The 9,592-nt window shown below is 32.9% G+C and overlaps 1 protein-coding gene across 1 annotated transcript; it reads right to left on the bottom strand.

Moving 5' to 3' along the window:
• LOC133879894 (diphosphomevalonate decarboxylase MVD2, peroxisomal) lies at positions 1 to 8,116 on the bottom strand. Its single transcript, XM_062318705.1, has 10 exons — positions 7,685 to 8,116; positions 7,075 to 7,273; positions 4,580 to 4,643; positions 4,371 to 4,434; positions 4,168 to 4,248; positions 3,308 to 3,394; positions 2,602 to 2,759; positions 2,447 to 2,495; positions 672 to 796; positions 1 to 551 (listed from the first exon to the last, which is right to left on the bottom strand). Exons 1-10 carry the CDS (start codon positions 7,898 to 7,900, stop codon positions 329 to 331), a joined length of 1,266 nt encoding a protein of 421 aa, XP_062174689.1. The 5' UTR covers positions 7,901 to 8,116; the 3' UTR covers positions 1 to 328.
• Between the last annotated feature and the right edge of the window lie 1,476 nt (positions 8,117 to 9,592).

Here is a 9,592-nt window from a genome sequence, read left to right as displayed (position 1 = left end):
AAAAGAAAATGATAACTCTTATTGAAACAATTACCGGGCATAGACCCAAATAGTTACAACTTCAAGCCTTCCAAGTTACAGCTGAAATTGTCAAAAGACAATACAAACTTATTTTTAACCGTCTCATAAGACTATGAGAGGGCATAAACCCTATTAAATTATCCAGGAGACCAAAAAAAAAAAAAAAAAAATTACAATTACATGACATAGCAACACAAGCAGCAAATTCTTACCATGAGCATAGGCACAGTGTAGAAGATATCTGACTGAAATACTCCAGGCTCATAGAGACAAGGAAGATTAGCCCAAGATAACAATTAATCCAAATTTACTTAGGCAGCCCGGTTTTGGGGTTGAGAAGAGCCTGACTCTTATCAGAAAGCAAAACTGGGCCTCTGCCAGGTCTCGTGCAGATGAAATAACTAACATCCCCCTTGTATTTCTGGGAAGGAATGCTATCCTTGATTTCTGGCGGTGGTGGCAAATCTTCCACATCCTTCATCCCCTCAAGCCCAGCATCTTTTAGAATTGACTTATCACCAAGGATGAAACTGTACGTGAATAAGCAAAAGAAGCACAAGGGCAAAAATAAAAATCTCTACAAGTCTGCAGTTCGACTATTCATTGATATTTCACCAAGCATAACACAATGTCATGTCATTACTAATTACCTATCCAAACCCGAAGCTGAATTTGGAGGGAAGTAGAAGAGCAGCCTCTGAAGCAAAAGGGTAGCAGCCTTTCTATTACGCGCAATCAGTACAGCATTGGGCCCCGCATCAAAAGTATATGCCACCTGTCAATTGTCCAACTTAATCACATATTCAAAATAGCCAACAAGAAGACTGAAAACACCAAGTCAGAAAGAAACAAGCTTCGTGTGCGCCAAAGGGCTATCATAACACCTTAGTCCTATAGTGAGAAAATAAGTAGTCCACATTAAGCATGTGATTTATAAATATACTCATGAATGCTAAGTCTCACATTACTTACTAGATGAAACTGAGCTTTATAAGTGATTATAAGAAAACTCCAAATTGACTAATCCTTTTGGAGTGATAGCGCAAATATACCAAAAGCTTTTCTTGAATCGTTACCAATGGTATTAGAGCAATTTACTAATCCCATGTGGTACTGTCAAACCTCATGATGTGGCCCTAAAGATGACGTTAGGAATTTAAGAGGGAGACATTGTAACAATCCAGTCCCATATTGGGAAGATGAGACCCACATGTGTGGTTTATAAATACACTCGTAGGTGTTAAGTTCCACATTATTTACGAAGTGAAACTAGACTTTAAAAGTGACTCCAAATAAGCTCCAAATTGACTAGTCATTTTGGGGTGATGACGCAAATGTTACTAAAGCTTTTCTTGAGTCGTTATAGCTAGGCATAAGGTACTACATACGTTACAAAATTTTACAATTTCTACAGAAGTAAAATTAAAATAACCAATGTGATTACTGACGGTAATAGGATGAGACGCCTTAATCCAACCCCAGGTGGCTTGTATTTGAGTGTTTCTTCACCATATGGGTTACAATACTTTTGATAGTGACATAAATCATAGACAACGACAAATAAAGGAACAACTTCAAACAAGTGGTTGGATGATACAAAGTCTTAAATCATGACATCATCACTCAAGGAACATGGCCTGATTAATATTCTTTAGGATTATGGGATCAAATGAAAAGTATATTGCTGTCAAGGCTGGGAAGCAATTTAACACTCGTGAAGCTAAAACTGAAATCTTTGTTGTGAATGAGAGGGTTTTATGACTCCTTTAGCAAGTGAAAAAACAAAAATTTGAAAGCATAACATCTCCAGGCCTTTGCTGCTTTTGGAAAAATTTCCAAAAAGGTACCATATGAAATCAACCAATTCATGACTTATCTTTGTTTATACGTAAAAAATTAATCTGAGAACTGATGTCTTATGTAAGTAGTTATAGAACGTTTTGTAGCACTCAGAGGATGCAAAAAAAAAACACAAAAATACAGCAAGGGTCTTTATGTACTTCAAAGATACCAACATTTGAATTTTAAAAAGGTCTAATAACAATGTGATTTGATGACAAGCTTGATTTTGAATCATAAAATTCTGTAAAGCACTAATTTCTAACCTACAAACGGTAGAAGCTCTACTTTGTCAATCATATATATTACTAAGTTAAAACAAATTATCATTTATCATTAAATTACATATAAAATCATGCATGCTGAAGTATTCAATTACAAAGAAACTTTCTGCATCTATAAATCTTTTTATTTATTTATTTAGTTTTTAGTTTTTTCTTTTTTTTTTTTAAGAAAAGTTATAGATTATCATATAGTAAATATCATTCGTAAAGAAATATGCAACGCAGGCACCTTGGTCCAATCTGTTATGAGATACAAGTCATGAAGGCTTTCCAGAAAAGAAATAGGAGAAAGAAAATCAAACCTGAGGTGTTCCTTCAGAGCGATTCCACTTTTCAACAATGCTGATTATCCTGAAAGATAGTTGTTTCACTGATTTTAAGTTCAGCATTTTAATGCCGCATCTCAAGGAAAAAAAAAATTGATGCTGTAGAACCAAAAAACTAGAGCAGAACTCACCTATGGGATGTATCATTCATGTAGAAAATTGGGGGAGATGTGTCCAGGCAAACAGCATGAAACTGGTTACTATCAGCACAGGTCAATTGTGCAAAAGATGCAAAATCACGATTTTTTATGGCTCCTTCCATTTGTAGTATGCGTTTTGGTACTATTTCCTGTTGCATTCCAAAAAAGGAAAAGAACAAATACCAAAAGTCAAATACAATTTTAGAGAATTAAACCTAAAAGACCTGCCCTCCAGCAGGGGAAAGTACGTGAAAATTCAAATTTTAAAACAGTAAAAAAAAAAAAAAAAAAAAAAAATCCAAAAAAGACCATGCAAGTTTCAATATTTATGATTATATAAAATAATGTACAGTAATATAGAAAGTTGACTCCTAAATTGATCGCTCTTGGTTTTCTCTCCATACAAAATACCAAAACAAGCCCATATCTTATTTTCAAGTAACTGAAGGTAACAAAGTAATTTTAGCCACTGTTTTTTGCTCTCTTTCCTCTCTCCTAAACTTTCTCCCCTCTTCTCTCTCTTCTCTCCCCCTTTCTTTTCTCTTTTCAAGTAATCAAATCTTATCTCTCAACCATCTAATCCACAAACAACAAAAAAAGAGAGCCATCTATCACATGCAGCGCCTTGGTGGATGCCTAGTTTCATGAAAGACAATGAACATCTTTTGTAAGAGAGAAAAAGATGAATAAAATGTACCTTTGCTCTATGTTTTAAAAGCAAACTAGTTTCAACTGTTTCACGCATTCCAGTGGTGCTACTCGTTTCCTTCTGCCTTGAACTTACCTAAAATCAAAAAAATAAAGATTGAAATAACGAAAACAATGGGGCATAGTAGGAGCAATATAACAGCAGATACTCATCAAATAATAATAATAATAATAATAATAATGATGATGATGATTAAAATAATAACAGTAATACAGCAGCAGCAGTAGTAGTAACAGTAGTACAATAACAATAATTCAGCATGCAAATTAGGCTATAGAAATAACTTTCATGATACTTGACAAATTATAATTATCTCTTGTAGAAACAAGACAAACAAGTAGGAAAGATAAGGATTTCATAGACATAAATTCTAAATTTGACATTGATCAGAGAAACTCATTTGAGACGGTAAGTTCCTATTAAGAAATTAAAATAATGTTCATGGACCACAACTGATCAGAAGGGTGAAGCTTAATCGTATCTAAAGTCTACAGTTTTGAACACATATACAGGATCTCGCCATAAATAAGCAACTTAGAGATGAAATTAGCAAGCCAAAACAATGGGAAAGAACTTTTAGAAGCAAAGCAGTACAGCATATATTAAAGGAAAAAAGGGCGACTGCCCACAACTCCATTTTTCTTACTGTTTCTTTTTCTATTGGGCTTCTCCTTCTAATACTTCAGTGTGCATGGGTTGCCCCCTCTTTGGCACTTCATAAAATTTTTTTACTATACATGCATGCATGCTAGCATACATACATATGAGTGTGCGTGTGTGTGTCTACTGCTCAAATTCACCAGAAAACTCATTCACACAGCAGAAGGTAAAATGGAAGAGAGAAATACCACAGCAATAATAATAACAAGATCATCCCAGTGCTTCTCATCTGCAAGTTGAACTGCAAGACTGTCTTTTCCATCCTTATCCTTAACATATCAAGATTAAAATAAAATTTTAAAAAAATAAAACTTGAGAACCAAATGCATAAAAAAATGCAAGGCTTTATTGAAAGAAAGAACCTACGATGAACACAAGAGGATAAACTTACTTTTCCCATGATCCACTTGACAAATCCACCATACAGGCTGCGACAAGCACTGCCTGAACCTTGCCTGTATTAATTCAGAAAAGAAGGAAAAAAGAAAAGTTATTGCCAATGACACAATCATCCTTGGATGGCTATATAAAGTACTAGACATTCGATCCAAGCAACTAGAACCCTTGAAATTCAATATAAATCAACAAAGAAAGAGATACCTTGCAATAGCAGAAAGCTTGCTTTGATCTTCTTTCACATTCATTAGCTTTGCGAGGGCAAAAACTGCAAGTAAAAACAATAATTACATATAGCTCAGCAAAATGTTCTCTAATATATAATTACTAATCATGAAAGAAACATGTTAATTTTAAAGCTGAATTATCCGGGAATTGGTTTCTCAAGGCAGATAAAAAAAAAATGCACATATTCGTAATACAAATATGTACTCTATTGTTTAGTTGGTATTAATATTATATACAATAAGTGTCCATATATACTACATCTAGTAAATACAAAGAAACGCAGTATGATGGTAGTTCTATTGACAGATGCATACAAACAATTACAGTGGGTAAGGAATTAGATAAAGTAACGGTCACCAGGAGGTCATTGAAATAATCTTCCGACCTTTTAGGTCCCCCATTATAATTAAGCTAAAAACAAAGAAAAAGTTGAGCCCAGTTGTAGAAGAACAAAATAGCAAAAGCCATATACTAAATTGTTTTTGCTCTTAGGACATGCAAGACCAACTTATATGTGTGTATGAACAACAAGAAGTTGCTTTTTGGTCAAATGTTGGGCTGTAATTGAGTCAAGTATTGAATGTTCAAGCTCAATTTGTTTAAGTTTTTTCAAACACAAGTCGAATTCGAGCTCGAACTTATCATGGAGCTAGATAATCTATTCAAACTTTATTTATTTATTTTTCGAATGAATTCGAATTTGTTCACAAGCTACTTAATTAACTTATTCATTGCATATATAAAGTAAATCTCGTGATTGTTTATTGTTAATTAATTATTGTTAAAATTCTATTATTTGAGTTAATTATTTTTTAATAAGTAAGTGAGAAATCATTAAAAACATAAGGCACCCCATGTATACAAAGAAGTACACAAGAGAAGCCACCTACCTAGTATTTGGCAAAAAGAACAAAAAAATTATGATAACTAATCATCACATGACAAACATAAGCAGTTGTCCAAAGATAAAAAGTATTGAAAAATAAAAACTTAATTAGATAAATTAACTTGAATCTTAAAAATCTAATCTCGAGTCTATATGTTTGTCTTACGGTATGTATATACATTCACTACACACACACACAAATATAAACACACACACAAACCCACTCATATACACACACATCCACATATATTTATGTCAAAACTCACAATTACAATAATTCAAGCTATATCTATTACATTACGAGGAGAATTCATTGTTATCTTTTTAAATACTTAAGATGTTCTCGTTACAAAGTTAAAAAATAATAAAAATTGAGTTATACGAGTTTATACAAGTTTGGCTCGTTTAATAAATGAGCCTGAAAATTTGTCCAAGCTCTGTTTGACTTAATAAATGCACTGATTCGCGAAAAAGCTTTGTTTCATTTACAAACCTAGTCTTTACCAGCAAAGTTCTAAATTGGATCTCATTCGAAAAATACCAACTTATGTACAGTATCAGGGGACTGGTAATATTTGTCAATTCCACTGTAAATATAGGTTGGCCCATTTGAAATCAACCGCAGGAGAATTACCATAAGTTCTAAATTGTTCTTGCTCTTAGGACATGCAAGACCAATTAATATGTGTATGAACAGAGAGTTGTTTTTCGGTCAAATGAAAGGATTTTATCAACAAAGTTCAAAATTGGAGCTCATTCAGAAAATACCAACTTATGTGCAGTATCCGAGGACCAGTAATATTTATCAATTCCACTCTAATCATACATTCGCCCGTTTGAAATCAACTGCAGGAAAATTACCATAGGTTGACGAACAGTGTATAGTTTGGCAGTCTGAAAATTTTGAGAAACAACAATGCCAAAACAAAGTGGCAGGAACATGAATTCACCTATAGGTTAGTTTATTAGTTGATAGTTCATCAGTTTCTGTAAGATTTTGTGATTCTTTTTTCGATAATGTAATGCTCATGGAAATCTTAATATATATGATTTTCTTCTATCCATTTATCATTTCTCCATATACTTTAGTTTAACAAAGTCATCCTGTTAAAAAAAGTCCGTGCAAAACCAAGAGAAACACGGACTTAAAATTTGGAAGGAGGTGAAAAATCTCTGTCCAGACCAAAATCATAAGAAAAAAAAAAAAAAAAAATTGAAGTGAAATTTTTGAAAAGTGATGGTAGGATAGTTCGGCTTTTTGAAAGGCAAAGAAAATACAGTCATTCATTTTTCACAATAAACTTCAGCTGGAGATACAATTAATAGATTGATCAATAAATATGCATAATCAAGACGTCTTAGTGAGGCTCAACTGAAGGAATAACATACATATTGTCATTAAACCAAAACCTTCTGATTTCATTATTTTCAGAAGAACGTGAAAACTAACTCAATTATCATTCGTAAAATTGGAGGGATGACACTGATGACTGCTCAAAGATAGGGGCCTGATCTATGAATATATTACAAGAAAAGAACACAAATATGACCAAAAAAAAAAAAGTTGGGCAAATAGATTGTATACCAAGACAAGCAAACCCAGCCGCTGAAGAGGCCAACCCAGCAGCAGTAGGGAAATTGTTGTATGAAGCAATATGTAAATGCAACTTTTCCCAGTCCTTTTCTGCAATTTTGATACCATTTTCCTCGTCCTCAACATCACTGGCACGACTGCGAATTTCCCTAAGACAATTTTGGTACCTGTCTCCAGAGAGGGAAATCTCCTACAGTAACCGGCAAAAATGAAAAGCTCGATGAATTAACTTGAAAAAGAAAAGGATCACAGTATTTGAAAAGAAAAAAGAAAAAAGAATAGTAGTAAAAATCCTCCATTTTGTTGCTGAAAAAATGTAAATGATTTTTGTTTCACATTTGAAGTTGTGTTCATTTTACATGCTTAAATTAGGTTCAGTTGTGCAAAGAATTTGGTTTCCTCAGCACAATAAAGATGAGAATTGCGATTAAAATTAGAATTTCTTTTTTCCTCCTAAATATCGTCAACAGCCAACCCAAGCATAAATGAAACATACATAAACTTTTATCCAACCATCAACCATAAATACATTCTTCATCAAAGATAAATATACCACTAGCAGGTATTTTCTCATCAGCCAAACACAGTTCAGTCTGTTTACCTTGCCGTTTAGCCACATGCGGTCGCGGTCAAAGGCGGGGCTGACGGCGACGGTGGTAGTGGTGCAGAGGTGATCAGGATCAAGCGTGACGCTGATGCTATCGTTGACGGGCACGATCAGGGTCTCGTCCCTCTTCCCCCAGTACTTGATAACCGCTATGTTCGTCGGCGTCTGCGCCGTCACCATCACCACCCATTTTCCACGTTCACCCGCCATTCCCCCGAATTCTCCCGAGAAAACAAGAAACTGTTTGTTCTTCTTTCCCGGAGGAAAAAAGAAGAAGAAAAAGTCGGCGAAATCAGATTGAATCTGAATCCGAGAGCAATGAGAAAGAGTGGGAGAGTTACTCGCTTATATATATATAAATAACAAGTAGAGCGGAAGAACCAAAGGAGTGTGAAGTTCCCCAATCTCCGATGGTTGAATTTTGGAGGCTGCGGGGGCCCACCGGCCGATGTCTGAATTTTAATTGGGAAAAGTACACATAACCCCCTTAAACTACCACTCAATTGTCAATGTACCCCCTAAACTATCAATTGTGTCACTGTCCCCCCCTAAACTATCAAAAAATGTCAATGTCCCCCTAAGACCAACAAATAGACAAAAATGACCCTAATTTGTTTTGAATAAGACAAAAATGTCCTCATAAATTAAAAAAATTAAAACTAAAAAAAAAAAAAAAACTAAAAGAAATTATTTTAAAAAAATTAAAAAAAAAACGAAAAAAAAAACAAAAAAAAAAATTAATTTTTTTAAAAAAGCAAACAAAAAATAACTGAAATTTACTTTTTTTTAAAAAAAAAATAAAATAAAACAAATGAAAAAAAAAAGAAGGAAAAACCAGTTTTTATTAAATTCAAAAACTAAAAAGAACAATTTGTTTTAAAGAAAAAAAAACGAAAAAACAAAAAATAACTGAAATTTATTTATTTTTATAAAAAAAATAAAACAAATGAAAAAAAACCAGTTTTTATTAATTTAAAAAAACGAAAAAAGAACAACCTTTTTTTAAAGAAAAAAAAAAACCAAAAAAAAAAACTGAAAATTATTATTTTTAAAAAAATAAAAAATAAAAAACAGTTTGAAATTTTTTTTTTTTTGGAATAAATTTTTGTTATTTTATATTTTTTTAATAATTTTTTTAGTTTTTATTTTATTTTAATAATTTTATGAAGGGCATTTTTGTTATTAGGGGGACATTGACATTTTTTGGTAGTTTAAGGGGGGACATTAACACAATTGGTAGTTTGGGGGATACATTGACAATGAAGTGGTAGTTTGAGGGAATTATATGTACATTTCTCATTTTAATTTATTTTTGAGGATCCGCGGGAACCAATTAATTTGAGGAGGTGGCGGAAGAGAATTTGGTGAGGCCCACATATGCAACCTACCAAGGGGCAGTGTTGTACTTTCACGCAGTGACGATTCAAGTGTAGTTTTGTGCAAAGAGTAGAGTGGACCCGGTTCATCGTACGGTTGGATCGATGATATCAATGGTTTTCTATTGAAAAATGAAAATTATAAATCTTTTTAATTTAGGTCGGTTTGAATTTATAATTTCAAAAAGTATAATTTAAAAATAATAATTTTTAAATGTGTCATTTAAAAAAGTAGTTTTTCAAAACGCACTTAAGCGTTTGTCAAATCGCAGTTAAGAGATTTTAAAATTATGCGTGTTCAAAAAAATATCATACTGCCTGTGATTTGAAAAACAAGTTTTCTACGTTTTTAAATTGCAATTTTTTAAAAACGTAATTCTCAAACGATACATTTTCTATGATTTAGTTTAAAGTCGTACATTTTATCTACGAAATCACAATATCAAACGTACCCTTAGACACTAATATGATAAGTCATTTCTTATAACAAGAGATGGCTATTGAAATATGAAATCTAAATGCAAAA

This window comes from Alnus glutinosa, chromosome 10, assembly GCF_958979055.1.
Source record: "Alnus glutinosa chromosome 10, dhAlnGlut1.1, whole genome shotgun sequence".
NCBI classification, from domain to species: Eukaryota; Viridiplantae; Streptophyta; class Magnoliopsida; order Fagales; family Betulaceae; genus Alnus; species Alnus glutinosa.
The sequence above is the reverse complement of the archived record's forward strand: the minus strand, read 5'-3'. Positions and strand labels throughout refer to the sequence as shown.

Bases quoted from the DNA above. Each gene is read 5' to 3' on its own strand.
- LOC133879894 (XM_062318705.1), bottom strand. From the start codon at position 7,900: ATGGCGGGTGAACGTGGAAAATGGGTGGTGATGGTGACGGCGCAGACG. The intron at 7,274-7,684 runs GTAAACAGACTG...CGGTTACTGTAG, and splicing joins GCATGTGGCTAAACGGCAAG to GAGATTTCCCTCTCTGGAGA. The intron at 4,249-4,370 runs GTAAGTTTATCC...TGATATGTTAAG, and splicing joins TCAAGTGGATCATGGGAAAA to GATAAGGATGGAAAAGACAG.